Raw genomic sequence first — 19,502 nt, 5'->3', positions numbered from 1 at the left:
TTGGCCCCCGAGTGGGGGGCGGGGCTAGACCGCGCGGGGAGCTGCGGAGCGTCGGGCTGCAGTGGGCAGAGCTGGAGGCTGAGAGAGGGTAGGGGAGGGGACGCAGGCGATGGTGCTGGTGCTGCGATACCTGAGCGGTGCCTGCGGCCGGGTCCGCGGGGGTCTCCCCGGGGGCTTCGCTGCGGCGTGCCGGCCGGCGCCGGGGAGACCCTGGCCACTGTGCCAAGGTGGCCGTAGAGCCAGCACCCGGTGAGTAGCCGCTGGCCTGCCCTCGTCGCTTGTGCTACTACTGATTCTTTCCGAGGTGCCTCTTCCTGGACCTGTGCCCCTGCTCTACTTCCCTGTCCCGGGCGTGAGAGAAGGTCAAGATCCTGTGGATCCCAGGCGTTCCCTTGTAGGATTCATTCGTTGTGTTGCGTGCCGGATGCGGAGCAAGGCAGCGATGAGTAGAGAGGTCTAGGGCAGTTCTGGTTTTGAATAGCTTCCCTCCACTTCCTATTCAGTCCTTGGGTGGGTTACTGTAGCTCCTTAAAGGCTCAGTTGTGAGTAGGATCCTAGTCTTGCCCGTAGCTTGTCGTTTTGAGGCTTAAAGGACCCACCACACGAAGCAAGCAAATAAACTGTTTATTTGCTGGCATCCCTGGTGTTGCTTGGAAGACCGGGACCAGTTCCTAAATCAGTCGGTTCCTGGCAAACACCCCATAGAGTTGCCCCTGTGAGAAGCAGCTCAGTTGCTAATCAAAGCTTGCATAAGTGAGTGTCCTGTGATTTGAAGTTTGGAGGTCACATTAAAAACCACCGTCTTGTTTGTGGAGCATAACAAATAGCATGGAGGACATGGGGAGATAGAGAGGAGAAGGGAGTTGGGGTAAATTGGAAGGGGAGGTGAATCATGAGAGACTATGGACTCTGAAAAACAATCTGAGAGGTTTGAAGTGGCGGGGGTGGGGGTGGGGGCGGTGGGAGGTTGGAGAACTAGGTGGTGGGTACTATAGAGGGCACGGATTGCATGGAGCTCTGGGTGTGGTGAAAAAATAATACTGTTTTTCTGAAAATAAATAAATCAATTTAGTTAAAAAAAAAAACCGTCTTTCTCTGCTTTCTGGAGAGGGCGTGGCTTATGCTAAGGATTTAAAGCTGGAAAGCTCTTGGCTTTTTCCAGAACTAGAAGGTGGGTAAGATGAGTGGGACTGTTCTTCGTGGAACAGAGATGGTGTGGAATGACCCTGGAGAGAGGCTACATCACAGCAGGGTTTTTTATTTTATTTTACCCACATGGAAGTTTATTCTAAGAGCATTGGGAGACTTAAAGGATTTTTAAGAAGAGGGAGTGATTAAATGTTGAGGTTTCAAAAGTTGACTGGCTGCTGTGTGTTAGTGGTTTGGAGGGAGGTTAGAGTGGGATAGGACTTGTGAGTCATGGTGGGCAAGGGTAGACAATTACTTTGGGATTGCTTTTCTTAAGGGAGGAAAAGTAGGGTTAGTGAAGGTTTTGTTTATACTTTTTATTTTGAAATAATTATAGGTCCATGGGAAGTTGCAGAAAAAACCCCACAAGAAGCAAACCCCAAACCAGTGTTTGTATACCCTTCAGCCAATTTACCCCCAATGATAGCATCTTACCTAACTACAGTATAGTATCAAAACTAGGAAATTGAGATTGGCACAATCCACAGACCTTGTTCAGATTTCATCTCCTCATATATGCATTCATTTGTGTGTTTCTATTCAATTTAATCGTGTTAATTTGTGTAACTGCCACCATAAAATACAGAAATGTTTCATTACCACAGAGACATCTCTTGTGTTACCAGTCCCTTTATTTATTTATTTATTTTCAAAGATTTTATTTATTTATTTGACAGACAGAGATCACAAGTAGGCAGAGAGGCAGACAGAGAGAGAGAGAGAGAGAGAGAGAGGGGAGGAAGCAGGCTCCCCGCTGAGCAGAGAGCCCAATGTGGGACTGGGTCCCAGGACTCAGGACCCTGAGCCAAAGGCAGAGGCTTTAACCCACTGAGCCACCCAGGCGCCCCTACCAGTCCCTTTATATTCACATCCCATCTTCTCCACTCTTCCTAACTTGGCAATCACTAATCTATTCTCTAGCTCTAAAATTTTGTCATTTTGAGAATGTTCTATAAGTGGAGTCACACAGTATATAATCTTATGAGATTGGCTTTTTTCACACTGCATGATGTCTTTGAGATTCATCCAAGGTGTTCCCTGTAATGAAAATGGGTTCCTTTTCACTGTTGAGTAGTGTTCCATGGTACGGATGTAATACAGTTTGACCATTTACCAGTTGAAGGATATCTGGACTATTTATAATTTTGGACTATAATTATTAAAGCTGCTGTGAACATTTACGTACAGGTTTTTATTTTTCTGAGATAAATGCCCAAGTAGTTGCTAAGACATGTTTAGTTAGTACATGCTTGATATTTTTTCATTGTGGGGATGGTTTTTATTTTATTTATTTTTAAATATATTATTTATTTATTTATTTATTTGAGAGAGCACAAGGTGGGGGAAGTGCAGGAGAAGCAGACTCTGCTGAGCAGGGAGCCCAGCGCAGGGCTCCATCCCAGGATCCAGGGATCATGACCTGAGCCGAAGTCATATACCTAACCAACTGAGCCACCCAAGCACCCCTGTAGACATGTTTTTTAATGAGGAGCCATAAAAGGAATATCAATTATGAAATATTGAGTATTGATTTCTAAAAGAAAAGTACACCAGCACTTCCCAAGGAAGTATAAAACATGAAGTCATGTACCTGGGGTTCAGGTTCTGAATATTAGAATTTCCCTTACAGAAGGACTTGAGATGAGTAGAGTCCATATTTGGGACTCAAAAAGAGACCATTATATCCTTTAATATCTTTAGTAATCCAAAGAATGGCCTGAGGAAGAGTGGGAGACCAATGATGTGGCCCAAATTGGGTAAGATATAAGCCCAAAGATCTGTTTTTCCTATGTACAAGTGACAACAGAACAAAGGAAGTTGTGCCACCTTCAAGGCCGATAGCAATTATCTGACTGGAGTGGAGTGTGTTACACATGTTTAGTTTTTTATATGTTTATAAAAACTATGCTTAGTTTTTTAGTTTAGTTTAGTTTTTTAAGAAACTGCTATACTCTTTTTCCAGGGTGGCTGTACTATTTTGCATTCCTCCCAGAGGTGTGTGAGTGGTTCAGTTCCTCCTCATTCTCACCAGCATTTGGTGCTACCATTTTTTTCTTTTTAAATTTTAGCCATTCTAATAGGGGTGTAGGGATATCTCACTCTAGTTTTAATTCGCCTTTCCCTAATGACTGATGGTAGTGAACATTTTTTGATGTGCTTGTTGCCATCTATATATCTTTCCTCTTTGATGAAATGTTTTGTTCATTTTTAAAAATTTTTATTTTTTTCAATGTTCCAAAATTCATTGTTTATGCACCACACCCAGTGCTCCATGCAATATGTGCCCTCCTTAATATCCACCACCAGGCTCAACCAACCCCCCAGCCACCCCCCTCCAAAAACCTCAGTATATTTCTCAGAGTCCACAGTCTCTCATGGTTTGTCTGCCTCTGATTTCCCCCAACTCCCTTCTCCTCTCCATCTCCCAGTGTCCTCCGTGTTAACTAAATGGTTTATATGAGAGTTCTTTGTTATTCTAGATGTGAATCCTTTGTCAGATATGTGGTTTGCAAGTATTTTCTCCCTGTTTGTTAGTTGTCTTCTTATCTTCTTAACAAGATCTTTTGCAGAACAAAATTTTTAATTTTGATGAAGTGCAGTTTATCAAATTTTTTTATATGGATCATGTTTTTGGTGTCTTCTACTTCACTTAGTGCTAGGTCCCAAAGGTTTTCTCCTAAAAGTTTTATGGTCAATATTTGATGATATAAAATGTTTATTGTAAATTTTTAAAAATTAGAATACTGGTGGTTCCTCGCTGGCTCAGCTGGTAGAGCATGTGACTCTTAATCTCAGAGTCATGAGTTCAAGATCCACTTTGAGCATAGAGCCAGTTAAAATTAAAAGACAAGAACAACAAAAAACAAAAATAATTTAAAAAATCAGAATGATGGTATCGTGGGCATGTTTTATAGAGGCCTTTTAGAAATAATATATTAAAATATTTACAGATGGGGCACCTGGGTGGCTCAGAGGGTTAAGCCTCTGCCTTCGGCTCGGGTCATGATCTCAGTGTCCTGGGATTGAGGCCCGCATCAGGCTCTCTGCTCAGCAGGGAGTCAGCTCCCCCGCCCCCCCCCTCCCCCCCGCCTGCTTATGATCTCTTGCTCTCTCTGTGTCAAATAAGTAAATAAATAAATAAAATCTTAAAAAAAATTTACAGATAATGTTTAGGATTTGCATCAAAATAATTTAATTTAGGAAGAGCTGAAATAGGTGGGGTGTAGAAAAGGCAAGATTGGCCCTGTTCCTGTCAGACTAGATTTTTGGGCCCATGAGGTAGGTGCTAAAGGTAGATGTTTCTGTTCCTCATTGCTGAATTAGATAGACTATACGTGCCCTTCCTAATTTTTTTCTTTTAAAGATTTTGTTAGAAAGCCTGCACTCACAAGCAGCGGGAGGAGTACAAGATGGGGAAGGAGAGAGAATTCTCAAGCTGACTCCCTGCTAAGCACAGGGCTCAATCCCTGGACCCTGAGATCACAACCTGAGCTGAAACCAAGAGTCAGATGCTTAACAAACTGAGCCACCCAGGTGCCCCTGCACTTGAATTTCAAATGAGTAAATGGTAGAGCAGAGTTTGATGCCTAACGGAGTAATGGATGCTAGGACTCTGGCATCATGACCTGAGTCGTGAAGGCAGTGGCTTAGCCAACTGAGCCACCCAGGTGCCCCAATGCCTCTAATTCTTAAAGGCTTTTTCTGTTAAGAAGCCAATAGCGTAAGGCCCAAGAAATATTTGATTTTCATGATTACAAATTCATAGTTTAATTGTTCACTGATGATGAAAATTATGCACATGAAGTTTTAGAAGATCTACTATAAACATGCATTACTTTAAAGGTGACTTTCTCTTAAAGCTCATTTGATGTAGTCATTATCGGTGGCGGAATTGTGGGCCTTGCCTCTGCCAGAGCACTCATCCTGCGACATCCAGCACTTTCCATTGGTGTTCTGGAAAAGGAAAAAGATTTAGGTATGTATGATATTGTTGTGGCTCTTTGGGCTTAATCTGCTCATTTTTTCAATCCTGCATCTTTCATGTGGAATGTTGATGTTAGTATCCTAATTAGGGTTCTCCATAAAGCAGAGCCTGGGACTAAAACTTGAGCATAGGTGATTTATTTGAGTGGCTGTTTAGGAGGCAGGACTGAGGGGATGTGGAGAGTAAACTGGGAAGGAGGAAAAGCCACAGGAGGGTACGTTATCAAGGCTGCTGTTGTGAGCTTGATTCCTCTGGGACCTCTGAGGAGCTACATGAACATTTCCAAGTATTGTGCTCATTTATTCATCAGCTAGTGTTTCTGCTGGCTGCGGATTACCCTAGGGATGTTGAGGCATAGTCCTCTCTCCCCTCACCCCTCAACCTGTTAGGAATGGGCATGCAGAATGCCTAGAGTTATAGGGGCCCTTGGAGTGGTTTGCTGGTGGTGAGAGGTGGGTTTGTGCACCAGAGTTGTAATTGAAGTCAAAGTTGGGCTGGGAGGATATGGCATGGACACCAGGGATGGCTGCTAGAGGAAATTATCATGCCCTGCCTGTGAGAACAAACTCCGAATGTTCAATAATGTGGTCTCTAATAGCTTCATCTATGTTTGTTCCTGCTGTTTGCAGGTTTTGTATGCATTGTGTAGTTTCTCTTACCCTGTTTCTCTTGTCCGGTAGCTGTTCACCAGACTGGACATAACAGTGGTGTCATACATAGTGGAATTTATTATAAACCTGAATCTCTGAAAGCTAAATTGTGTGTACAAGGTGCAGCCCTCATCTATGAGTATTGTAACCAAAAGGGAATTTCCTACAAGCAATGTGGCAAGGTAAGGCATTTTATTAGGGCCCTGATTTACAACTAGCGTTTTCTTAGTGATGTTTATTGTTGAGTTAAAAAAAAAAAATGGCTCTTCTCTCTTTTTGCAATTTTCAAAATCTAATATTAGGAAATAACTAGAAAAGGTGGTATGACTAACTCCATGTTATTTTTTTAAAAAGTAATAGGCTTATTGACATATAACTTATATACTGTCTAATTCATCCTTTTATTAAAGTGTTTAATTTGATTTTTAGAATATTCAGAGAATTGTGCAGTTATCACCACTGTCTAATTTTAGAACATATTCATGACCTCATAAAGAAGCCCTGTGCTTATTAACAGTTATTCCCAGTACCTCTCACTTCCTATTTCTACCTTCTTCCAGATGCTGGCAACCACAAATATACTTTCACTTTCTGTGGATTTGCCTGTTTTAGATATTTCCTATAAATAGAATCCTAAAATATGTTGTCTTTTGTGACTGACTTCTTCTGCTTAGCATAATATTCTCAAGGTTCATTCATTTTCCGGCATGAATCAGTATTTTGTTCTTTTTTATAGTCCATTGTGTAGGTATACCACATTTTGTTTACCTCTTTATCAGTTGACTGACATTTGGATTGTTTCCACATTTGACTATTATGAATCATGCAGCTATGGACATTTATGTACAAGTATTTGTGTGGGCTTATGTTTTCATTTCTCTCAGGTACATACCTAGAAATGAAATTCCTGGGTCATTTGGTAACTCCCATTTTAACATTTCGAAGAACTGCCAAACTGTTTTTTTAAAGTTCTGCAGTATTTTATTATTTATTTATTTTTTTATTTGAGAGAGAGACAGTGAGAGAGCATGAGCGAGGAGAAGGTCAGAGAGAGAAGCAGACTCCCCGTGGAGTTGGAAGCCCGATGTGGGACTCGATCCCGGAACTCCGGGATCATGACCTGAGCAGAAGGCAGTCGTCCAACCAACTGAGCCACCCAGGCATCCCTTATTATTATTATTTTTTAAAGATTTTATTCATTTATTTGACAGAGATCAAAGATTTTATTCATTTATTTGACAGAGATCACAAGTAGACAGAGAGGCAGGCAGAGAGACATAGAGGGGGAAGCAGGCTGCCCGCTGAGCAGAGAGCCAGATGCAGAGCTCGATCCCAGGACCCTGAGATCATAACCTGAGCTGAAGGCAGAGGCTCAACCCATTGAGCCACCCAGGCACCCCGAGTTCTGCACTATTTTAAATTGCCATCAGCAGCTAGTGAGGATTCCAGTATCTTTACATCCTTGTCAACACCTGTATTGTCTGTCACTTATTTTAGCCATCCTTAGTGGATGTGAAGTGGTATGTCAATGTGGTTTTGATTTGCATTTCCCTAGTAGTTAATGGTGTTGAGCATCTTTTCATACACTTTTTGGCCACTTATTTATGTTCTTTGGAAAAATGTCTATTCAGTTCTTTTGCCCATTTAAATATTGGTTATTTATCTCTATTCTTGAGTTGTAAGTGTTCTATATATATCCTGGATACAGCCCCTTATCAGCTATATGATATTTTCTAAAACACTACTAGAATATTAAGATATTTTATGTATAAACTGGGGCGCCTGGGTGGCTCAGTGGGTTAAGCCGCTGCCTTCGGCTCAGGTCATGATCTCGGGGTACTGGGATCGAGTCCCGCATCGGGCTCTCTGCTCAGCAGGGAGCCTGCTTCCCTTCCTCTCTCTCTGCCTGCCTCTCTGCCTACTTGTGATCTCTCTCTGTCAAATAAATAAATAAATAAAATCTTTAAAAAAAAAAAAAAGATATTTTATGTATAAACTAAAATAGTAATAATAGTAATATTAATATTTTAAATAATGCTAAATATTTTTTCCTATGGATTTTTTTTCTTTCTTGATAATATATTCTAAAGCACAGAAACTTGTAATTTTTATGAAGTTCATTTATCACTTTTTTCTTTTGTTGCTTATAGTTTTGTTGTGTTTTTTCTTTTTTTAAGATTTTATTTATTTATTTGACAGACAGAGATCACAAGTAGGCAGAGAGGCAGGCAGAGAGAGAGGAGGAAGCAGGCTACCTGCTGAGCAGAGAGCCCGATGTGGGGCTCGATCCCAGGACCCTGGGATCATGACCTGAGCTGAAGGCAGAGGCTTTAACCCACTGAGCCACTCAGGTGCCCCGCCATTTCATATAGATTATCTAATTTGTTGCTATATAGTTATTCGTATTTCCTTGTAAGTTTTCTTCATGTAGTTTTTTTTTATTTTGTTTTTAAGATCTTATTTATTTATTTGACAGACAGAGATCACATGCAGACAGAGAGGCAGGCAGAGAGAGAGAGAGAGAGGAGGAAGCAGGCTCCCTGCTGAGCGGAGAGCCCAATGCAGGGCTCCATCTCAGTACCCTGAGATCATGACCCAAGCTAAAGGCAAAGGCTTTAACCCACTGAGGCACCCAGGTGTCCCATTCTTCATGTAGTTTTTAAGAATAAAAGTTTGTTGTTGCTATTAAAGGTGTTATGATTTTTTAAATAATGTGGAATAATGGTCCCAACATAGTGTTAAGTGAAAAAAACAAGATATAAAATTGTATTTATACTTTTTATATTGAATTATAAGGGTTCTTTTTACATATTCTGGATATTAGGCAATATCAGCTATGTGATTTATGAATATTTTAACCCATTCCTTCTGTTGTCTTTTCACTTTCTTGATAGTGTCCCTGGATTTCACTTCTGTTTTTAAGGTTAATTATTTGTTGATTTAAATAATATTTACCCCTTGATTAAAAGTATTATCTTATAAAATTCTGGTGACTTCTTGCTTGAAGTAACAATTTGTGAATTCTGATGTACCTCTGAATTCTAATGTAACCTGTGAATATGCATCTGTGCCTTTCTTTGCCAGTAGCTGTTAAGGAAGAAACTACCTCAGATAGTTTGCCCAGAAATAAATAGAAAAAAATCCTGAGTAAAGTTGATTGATTTACTTTTTTTTTTCTTCTGCAGTAGAATGCATTAGTAAATATTTTATAATATACTTTATTTCAGGAAATAAAATGGATAGTTTTCTGTTAGTGATATCCCATTATACTAAATTATCAGTTTTCTGATAAATTGGTATTTTATATACTCTTGTAGAAATAAGAAAGCCATTCTTTTTTTTTTTTTTTTAAGATTTTATTTATTTATTTGACAGCGATCACCAGTAGGCAGAGGGGCAGGCAGAGAGAGAGAAGGAAGCAGGCTTCCCGCTGAGCAGAGAGGGCTCCATCCCAGGACCTTGAGATCATGACCTGAGCCGAAGGCAGCGGTTTAACCCACTGAGCCACCACGGCACCCTGTTTTCGTTTTTTTTTAATTGTAAAGACTATGCCACCTGTACTACTCTACCCTTTAGAATTGAGGGAGTGATGTTGATAATAGTTGCTGTGGCCAAGATTCATGTAGCAACTGTGACAGGAGAAGTGGAAATTAAGGCTAATCTCACTTTTAAGGAAAATTTGTTGTTTTTTTTTTAATTTTTACTCTTTTACTTTTTTTTTTTTAAGATTTTGTTTATTTATTTGACAGACAGAGATCAAAAGTAGGCAGAGAGGTAGGCAGAGAGAGGAGGAAGCAGGCTCCCTGCTGAGCAGAGAGTCCAATGTGTGGCTCCATCCCAGGACCCTGGGATCATGATCTGAGCCGAAGCAGAGGCTTTAACCCACTGAGCCACCCAGGTGCCCCTAATTTTTTACTTTTTTTAAGGAAAAATTGTTTTAATTTAGTTTTCTTAAGACAACTTTTACCTATGGAGGTGGAAATTGAGGTCATGAAAAAAGGGAGAAGTAGACAAAAATCAAACAAATTTGAATCAAGATAATTTATGATTTTTTATTGACTTTATCTTTTATAGTTAATTATATGTTTAACTCTCCATATTCTTAACTGGTTTTTTTGTTTTTGTTTTTAAGCTTATAGTAGCTGTTGAACAAGAAGAAATCCCCAGACTTCAGGCCCTATATGAGAGAGGCCTGCAGAATGGTGTGCAGGGCCTGAGGCTAATCCAACAGGAGGATATAAAGAAGAAGGAGCCATATTGTAGGGTAAGTGATTCACTAAAACCCACATTCACGTCACAAAGACATTTTCATTTAGGGCTCAGTCCTGTGACATGGAAACTGAAGGTAAACTTAAAAGAAGGAATCACTCTTCTGGGACAGAGAGGTAACAGCCACAAGGGGGCATTGCTGCAAATTCTGAACACCTGATTTCTTCTTTCCCCGTGAGAAAATACCAAATCTGAACAGAAGCAGAGACAAGAGGAGGTCTGAGACCATATGGTATGTTGGGAAAGCATTGAATGGTGAGGTATGGTTGATTCCCAGGGTGTGTAGGGAGAGATAATAGATAAGCCTGGAAAAACAGGATTAGGCTTGTGTAAAGGACTTAATATTCCCGCTAATAACTTTGAAGTTAGTAAGCATAAGGAAGCACTGAAAAATTTTGAGAAGGGTGGCTACGTTATCCATGAGTGTGAAGGGTAGTTTGTAGAATATCTTGCTTAGAACCTGCTATGGGGAGAACAGTTCTTTTATTTATGAAAGAAACATGAATAATAATTTAATAGTTACTCAGCATATTAACTTTCTTTGATAGTCTTTCAGAGGCTATCAGTCCTACCCCAGTTCCACTAACTATTCCAATGAAAGGCTATTATCTCCTGTTAGTCACCACCATCATTTTTTGTGGGGGAAGAAGCAGAGGTATGTGTTAACATACCAACTTCAGAAATTCAGTATAAGCAGAATATCATGTAGAGTCACCACAATAAAATGGCTTAATGACTATTTAAACTTCTTTCTTTCTTTCTTTCTTTCTTTCTTTCTTTTTAGAGCAGTTGGGGAGGAGGGGGAAGGAGAGAGAGAGAATCTTAAGCAGGTTCCACACCCAGTGTGGGGCCCGACATGAGGCTTTACCTCATGACCCTGAGATCATGACCTGAGCTGAAACCAACAGTTGGATGCTTCACCCAGGTGCCCCCACCCCGTTTTACTGACAATATGCAATAGGTGGACTCTAGGTATATGTCCTAGAGAATGTGACTTTGAACTCACTGCCAAGCAATGCTTATCAAAAGCTTGGTTTATGGGAAAAAAAAACACTATTTATGAGTGATACCCTGGAGAATATGTAGACCATTTATTCCTATATGTCTACACTACCCAAGTGGCACACCTACATTGCAGTGTTTTTCTCTCCCCATCCTACTCTTTGACCCCAGATTACTCCCTCTGAATTATTCTTTGGTTTTATGGCATTAGCCTATGGAGAAGGTCATTGTGACACTGGGTGAAGTTAGATTGGGTTGAGGATGAGGTTAGGATGAGGTTGAGGACATAGGTTGTCCACTGTGTTATCCAACATCTGTCTCCAAGAACCCTCAGGAGAAATTTCTCTCAGACCTCACTTCTAAGAATAATTATGTTCTTCCTGAGCACAATTGACTTGTTTTTATCTTATGAACATGGACTCATTTAATCGATCGTGTTGTTGTATTTCCCATGGCTGCAAGGAAGCTCGGAGACACACTTGTGTCTCCACTCCTCCCACATATCTAGGGTCTTAAGCATATATTTTTATTTTTATGTATTTCTCTCTTCATTAAATTATATCTTTCCACTCTCATCTTCTATCTACCTTGATTTTTTGGGCTTTTTTTGTTGAATCATAACATAAGATAAGAATCATAAATGTATAGTGTGATGAATTTTCATAAAGTTTGACCAGTACCTGGATCAACAGCATAATGTTACCAGCCTCCCAGTATTCTTCTCAAGCCCCTTCCTATCACTACCTTTCCCCTAAAGGTAACCACTGTCCTGACTTCTTACATTATAGGTTTTATAATTGTATTAAGTGGAATTGTATAGTAGGTGTTCATTTTGTGTCTGAACTTATTTTATTCAATATTAGTTATGAAATTCATCCATATGTTGCATATAAGTGTAGTTATAAGTTTCATGGCCTTATAATTATACAAAGGTAAAAGTCAGGGTACATTTTTTTTTCTGTATGGATACCCAATTGACCCAGAACCATTTGTCAAAACACCATTGTTTCCCCACTGCACTTCACTGTTACCTTTGTGGTATCAGGTGACTGTATGTGTGGGCTCCATGTCTGGACTATTCTGTTCCGTTCTCTCCTCTTTCACCACTAACATAATGTCTTGATTATCATAACTTTTTAGTAGGTTTAATAATCTGGTCGAGAAATTCCTTTAATTTTATTCTTCTTCAACATTACTTGGCTGTTCTTAGATCTTTGTATTTCTGTATATCTTTTAGAATTAATTTGCTAGGGGCACCTGGGTGGCTCATTGGGTTAAAGCCTCTGCCTTCAGCTCAGGTTATGATCCTGGAGTCCTGGGATCGAGCCCCGCATCAGGCTCTCTGCTCAGCAGGGAGCCTGCTTCCTCCTCTCTCTCTGCCTACTTGTGTCTGTCAAAAAATAAATAAAATAATAAAAAAAAAGAATTAATTTGCTAAACCCCACAAGGTAAACTTTTGTGATTTTGATTGAAATTTCATTGCATTTGTAGGGCCATTGGAGACAATTTATATCTTCACAATACTGTATCTTCCAATCCATGAACATAGTAGATCCATCCATTTATCTGTATCTTCTTAATTCATTACAAAAAAGTGTTATTAATTTCAGTATAGGGGTCTTTCATACCTCTTAGATTCATTTCTAAGTATTTGATGGTTTTTGATACTCCCATAAATGGTATTGTTACTTAAATTCACTTTCTATTTGTCTCATTTTATGCTTGTATGTTGCAAATATTTCTACTTGTATATTGCAAACACTAGAAAATTTCATTTTCTACTTATACATTGCAAATATATGGAAATATATTTTATTTTTGACCTTTCATCCATCTTGGATGTTAGATTCACATATTTATTCTAATAGTTTCTATAATTTTGGGGGGGAGATTTTCTATGTAGTCTTGTTGTCTGCAAATAATAACTTTTATTTTTTCCTTTCCAATTAATATACTTAGCCGGCTCAATGTTTAGTGCTAGTATATATTGTTTTGTGTTCTTTGTTTTTAGAAGCTGCCTCAAATCTTTTCTGCAAAAAAGACAAAGTAGAAATAAAGTTTTTTCCCCCCTGACGTTATCTTTAGTTATATAGGTCAAAATATATGGTTTTCTTTTCTTTTCTTTCTTTCTTTTTTTTTTTTTTTTAAGATTTTATTTACTTAAGAGTACAAGCAGGTGGAGGGGCAGAGGGAGAGGAAGAGGGTAAGGGGCAGTCTTCCTGCTGAGCATGGAGCCTGATGCAGGGCTCGATCTGAGGACCCTGAGATCATGACCTGAACTATCAGATGCTTAACTGACTAAGCCACCCAAGGCATCCCAAAATATAGGTCTTCTTTATTATTATAAAGTTACTAAAAGGCTATTAGTATAAAGTTACTAAGAGGAATCATAATACCTATGATTCCAAATAATGTTGAATGAGTTCTTCTTCCAAAGGTCATAGCATCTTCAGTTCTAGCATTCCTCACCTTGGGTCTCAGAATAATCAAAGTGTTTTGCTTGTGGGATACACTAGGCCTTCTATTCCCTATTCTTCTCTCCAGGTATTTCTTGTCTCTCTGACATGGTAAATGAATGACTAATTTTGTAAAAACAAGTCACATTCATTGACTATCTTATTTTGGCTTTCTGTTTCTTTCAGGCTTTGACCAAATGCTACATGGTCTAAGCCAGGGTTGGCAGTGTGGTCGGTAGGCCAAATCCAGCCTTCCACCTGTTTTTTATGGCCTATAAACTGAGGATAATTTTTACATTTTTAAATGGTTGAAGAAAATTAAAAGAATCGTCTTTTGTGACACATGAAAATTATATGAAATTGAAATTTCAGTGTCCAAAAATATAGGAATACATGTATTTTTTGTATTGTCTATGGTTGTTTTTGTACCATAGCCAAACTGAGTAGTTTGAGATCATAAGTCCCATGTAAACAAAAATATGTAGTGGCTGGCCCTTTACAGAAAAGATTGCCAGCCCCCCCGGTCTAAACAGCAGGGAACCACTGAAGAATTTGGGCAGGAGAATGACATGTAAAATGTGCCAATTTAGGGAACTTAATCAAGTTTCTGGTACATAGGATGGAATTGGACTGGACATGGGAAAGAGGGGAGCCTTGAATCAGAGGCCAGAGCCAGCTGGAATAATAAACATCGTCTGTTGTAGAACTTTGTGAGGGGCTTTAGAGAGAGGAAGAAATGGGAAGAGAAGCCCAGGCTCTATATCATGCTTGACTGTTAAAAACAAACAGAGTGGGGTGCCTGGGTGGTTCAGTGGATTAAAGCCTCTGTCTTCAGTTCAGGTTGTGATCCCGGGGCCTGGGATCGAGCCCCACACCGGGCTCTCTGCTCAGCAGGGAGCCTGTTTCCTTCTCTCTCTCTGCCTGCCTCTCTGCCTACTTGTGATCTCTGTCTGTCAAATAAATAAATAAAATCTTAAAAACAACAACAACAACAAAACAGAGCAGCATTTTATGCACTGTAAGTTTGAGTCTGGATGGTGTTCTGTGTGCCTGACCATGTGGTCTTCACAGGCCTCACAATGAGGAGATGAGCTATATGTACATAGTCAGATTATATGTGTCTTATAAATGAAAGTGACTCAGTTACTTTCCCAAGGTCACATAGTTCCCAAGAGTCCCTGCCCCAAGATCTGATTCAGAACTGGTATTTTTTCTGTTCAGTTCAGCCAACATTTTCATCTTTACTATGTACCAAACACTATATTAGGTACTACAGGTATGAAGATGAGTAAGATATGGTGATCAGCCTAAAGAAAAGTAGAGTAGCAGAAGATAAAATTCTAATATAGTAAAAAGTATTTTGATAGAGCTAATAATCTGTTTTGTATCAATATAAGGGAAAGCTTTTAGCTTAGTCTACGAGTTTAGGAAAGGCTTCTTGAGGTAAACCTTCACTTGAGAGATGATTAAGGAGTATAACTTATAAAGGGGGTACAATCTGCTTTTCTCCAAGGCCTCTGCAGAACTGATCTACTTTATATAATGTTGCATTAACATTATCTGGCACTTTATATAATGCCACATTATAATTATTTATGCCTAGATGTATTTAGTGGTGGCAGTGTATAGTGGAAAAATAGTCTGGTTATTACATAAAGGTCTCTTGAGTGAATTTCTTCCTGGTCCTTCAACCCTAGTGCTATGACCAGGAGTAGGGGGCAAAATTTCTATAGTATAGGTTCATTTCTGTTTTGTCCAGCCTCTCCGGAAAGAAAAAATTCAGGACAGCTCTAAAGGGCTTTTTGGATCAGGTCTCTTTAGGGAGAAGATTAAATAGCCCTAAGGGGAGCATCTTGGAAATTTTTGTAAACTTTGTCTTTGGAGGATAGCTTTCGACAGCTCTCTCTGGGCAAATCCTGACTGTGCACTCTGACCTTAGCTTTTGTGATCTTTTTGCCTTTTCTTTAACACTGTTAGTCAACCACACGTTCATCTGTTCCTCTCTGCTCCTGACTTTCAACTCCCAACTCTCTGTGTCCTGCTTGCCTAGTTCATTTCTAGCCACCTGACCTGCAGTAGCCTCAGATTTCAAGCTCTGACCTGCTAACCTGTAGAATGCATCCACAGCCTCCTGGCTGACACCCAGCCTGTCTACCAGCCCCATCCTGGGCTAGGGAGTTGAATTGCTGAGCCACAGTGACTCACTCCACCTTCCCCCAGCATATATATATTGTGGGGCACACCAGCATCTCGTGAGGTGGGACAAAACCAAGACTTGAAGGAGAAAGAAAGAAGGGAGACCTTTAAAGGGAAGGTCTAGAGTGGAGAGCAATCTAGTATGTTTAAAGACAGCCGTTAGAAGTTCACCATTCAGTAGAAGTTTGAGTGCCTTTTGTGTGTCAGACATTGTGCTAGGTAATAGGAAAAATAAGATGAATAAGGAAGTTACGGGGATTCCAAAAAACTGTTGATATGAAGCACTTTTATAGCATGTTTTTATCCTTCTTTTATCTTACTTGTCGTGTAGTTTATGTGAGGTGAGTTTTTGTGACTAAGCTTTTGGTATTACCTGCTGGTTTCCAAGGTTATTGTACCCCAAATACTATTTACAGTTTGAAGTTGGATTATAACCATTGACTTGTGGATTTGGAGGTGGTCAGGCAATATAAGATGCAATCTCAAAATCTTAAATGTGTATCTATTACATCAAGACATAAGGAATGATTTCTGTGTTTGGCAAATGATCTCATAGTCTGGAAGCAAAAATCAAATTTACCAAATGTTGCCTTCAATTTGTGACAAGAGACTATTGCTTGTTTTGTGAGCCTTTACCCCTAGTGTGATCTGGCCATTTGGAATTGGTGATCAGGGATGGATGGCAAAGCCAAAAGCTTTTAGAGGTTAAGTAGGTAAATGTATTGGAGTAGGGGTGGGGCTGAATACAAGAATGAGATATTTAAAATAATACTATCAGATAGAATTGTAAAACTGCAATGATACCAGTCCCATGCCGGCCAAACGAGAGGATGGCAGCATTTACCAGTCACACACAGCTTCTGGGCATTAGTTGTTCTGGGAACCAGGCTACCAGCCTCTTAGGGAAAACCGATTGGGAGAAATGATATACTCATACACATAATAAGGCAACAGAAAATGATGCTGTTTCCGAGGACTCACCAAAATCTAGTCAATACTTGGCATGTGAAATTCTATTCTTAAGAATGGTAAAGGCCAACGCACATTCAACATTTGTTCCAAAAAATCAAGTAAGTATGATTATAGGTCATTCATCTGTAGAATTTGAGCATGTCTTGAGTGGTAAGACCAAAGCAAAAAGCCCACCAAATAGCAACAACATAATGACAACAAAAAACTCAGGCTATTAATTTCTCTATTACTTGAAGAGAAAATTGGAGTTAACCATATAAAATCTCCATTCAATATTTTTTGTCCTGAAGATAGTTTGCAGCAAATCAAATCAACACTCTGCAAACATTGTAAATAGCTAGAACAACTCTGAGTCCTCACAGAGTGTGCATGACATATGATATACTACTGGGAAAATCTCAGTGGAGTTCATTTAAAACAATCATTTGGTGATATGGAATTTGACTCAGAATCAGATATGAATCAGAATCAGGTATGTTGAGGAATGAATAAAACTGAAAAACTCATTGTAGCAGCTAGAAGAACCCAGCAAAATTAACTCCCCAACAGAGGAGAATGATTTCCTGAGTACAAGAGATTTCTTATTTAGCTAGTCTTATTTCTTTTATTTGTTAGACATATTATTCAACATCAGATTTAGGCACTGAATTTTTGCCAAGCAATGATAATGAATATTATCCATCAAAATTAACAGTAAAAAATTCAGTCCCAAATAAAATTTATTGAACAACCTATCCTCAATTATTTTTAATTGTATGATCTTGACTCTTTCATAATCCTGTCCCAGGGTCTAATGGCTATTGATTGCCCATACACTGGCATTGTGGACTATCGGCAGGTGGCTTTGTCATTTGCCCAGGATTTCCAAGAAGCAGGTGGCGTTGTCATGACCAGTTTTGAAGTAAAAGATATTGAAATGGCTAAAGAAAGTCCTTCAGCAAGTAAAGATGGTAAGCCATCCTTGTCCTTTCTTTTGCATACTTGTATTGATTTCTTTCTTTCTTTTTTTTTTTTTTAAGATTCTATTTATTTATTTGACAGAGAGAGCACAAGCAGAGGGTGCTGGAGGCAGAGGGAGAGGGAGAAGCAGACTTTCTGCCGAGCAAGGAGACCAGTGCGGGGCTTGATCCCAGGACACTAGGATCATGACCTGAGCCCAAGGCAGATGCTCAACTGACCGAGCCACCCAGGCGCCCCATTTGTATTGACTTCTAAACCAACTATTTTTGTCTGGGGTGGTATTGGTGGGAGGGCCACCAGGAGCTAGGCTAAAGTGAGGTGCAGAGCTGGATGCAGGTGCAGAAGGGATGAGTCTGAGATTGGATATGGGAGAATTGGGGCTTTTGGTGAGTCTTATGCTGGTAGAACTTGGCACTGATTGGACACTACTGACTGGCACTAAAACCTGAACTGCCAACTGTTAATGGAAAACTAGCCTCAACACCCTTGCTTATTTTGTAGATAATAGAATCCCTTTGGGATGCTTATTAAAAATGCAGGTTTCAGGGAGCCTGGCTGGCTTAGTCAGAAGAACATAGGACTCTTGATCTTGGGGGTGTGGGCTCAGGCCCCACGTGGGGTGTAGAGATTACTTAAAAATAAAATATTTAAAAAAAATGCAGATTTTAACATCACCCAGTCTTACTGAATCAGACTGTCTGTAAACAGGGTATGACAGCCATTTTGAACTCTCCCCCACCCCCACCATTGTAGACAACTTAGAATTTGTTTTGTTTTGCTTCGTTTTGTGAGTAATTTTTTTTTAAACCAAATGAATTGGTTTGTAACCTTGAATTTTTTTTGACATTTTTGCTATTGGGAAATTTGAAGGAGAAAAAGCAGAGTGCTCAGTTGCTCATTTCTTCCTTAACTGTTTTTTTTTTTTTTTAAGATTTCATTTATTTATTTGACAGATAGAGATCACAAGTAGACAGAGAAGGAGGTAGAGAGAGAGAGAGTGAAGCAGGCTCCCTGCTAAGCAGAGAGCCCAATGCGGGGCTCTATCCCAGGACCCTGGGATCATGACATGAGCCGAAGCAGAGGCTTTAACCCACTGAGCCACCCAGGTGCCCCCCTTAACTGGTTTTTAAGGAGATTTGGGCTGTTTGAATCATTCTCCTAGTGTCCTTCTAAATATGATATGATAAGCAAGATTGTTAAATAATTAAGATTGGCATAGGTAGATAACATAAAATCAAAATGAGGATCTAAGCAGATCATAGTCTTTACCTGATGTTTATATGCTTTTTAAGACTTTGAGATCCCATGTACCTCATTGGGAACTAATTTTATAAATAGTTTATTATTGGAATTTTTTGTATTGTGATAACTCTAGCTTCTCTCTGCATCCTAGAATCTGCAAACACTCAGCTTACAACACTTACACAAAAAGCACTCATTAGCCCATTGCAATAATACATACTAATTGATGATCAGTGTTGCACAGTGGCAGTATTATAGCCAATGAGGCTTATCTGAGGTGTGATTATTGCTAATTAATTAATGATCATCTATCTATTTTACCTCTTGGTTTGTAGGATTACAGTTCAGAGAAAAGCTGGGATTCACTATGTTGAATCTGAGTTGGGGAGTGGTCTATAAACATAGATTAAATGAATTAAAACAAGTTTAAAAATAGGCCAGAGTTTTATATATTATCAAATATGAAGTAGTTTAATCTTACTACTTCATAAAAAGCTTTAGAATGAAAAGTGGGAGGCACTCATGGTTACAAAAGAAGAAAATGATTTAAATTTGTTACTAATATAATATTTCAAAAATGTA

The 19,502-nt window shown here is 39.4% G+C and overlaps 1 protein-coding gene and 1 non-coding gene across 2 annotated transcripts in view; both read left to right on the top strand.

The window, feature by feature from the left end:
- The first annotated feature begins 1 nt into the window (after position 1).
- The window catches only part of L2HGDH (L-2-hydroxyglutarate dehydrogenase), a 38,945-nt gene continuing 19,444 nt past the window's right edge, over positions 2-19,502 (top strand). The window contains exons 1-5 of the mRNA XM_004738746.3: positions 2-249; positions 5,049-5,164; positions 5,854-6,005; positions 9,956-10,087; positions 17,506-17,668. Of these exons, the coding sequence (XP_004738803.1) occupies positions 110-249; positions 5,049-5,164; positions 5,854-6,005; positions 9,956-10,087; positions 17,506-17,668 (703 nt within the window). The 5' untranslated portion in view covers positions 2-109. The remainder of the gene's footprint in view (positions 250-5,048; positions 5,165-5,853; positions 6,006-9,955; positions 10,088-17,505; positions 17,669-19,502) is intronic.
- LOC123390612 lies at positions 19,153-19,294 on the top strand. The gene has a single exon (XR_006605148.1). It is a non-coding gene; the product is annotated as a U4 spliceosomal RNA (small nuclear RNA).

This window comes from Mustela putorius, unplaced genomic scaffold (assembly GCF_011764305.1).
Source record: "Mustela putorius furo isolate JIRA1106 unplaced genomic scaffold, ASM1176430v1.1 tig00000129_pilon_pilon_pilon, whole genome shotgun sequence".
Taxonomy (NCBI): domain Eukaryota; kingdom Metazoa; phylum Chordata; class Mammalia; order Carnivora; family Mustelidae; genus Mustela; species Mustela putorius.
Note: the sequence above shows the minus strand (reverse complement) of the source record. Positions and strands in the feature narration are given on the sequence as shown.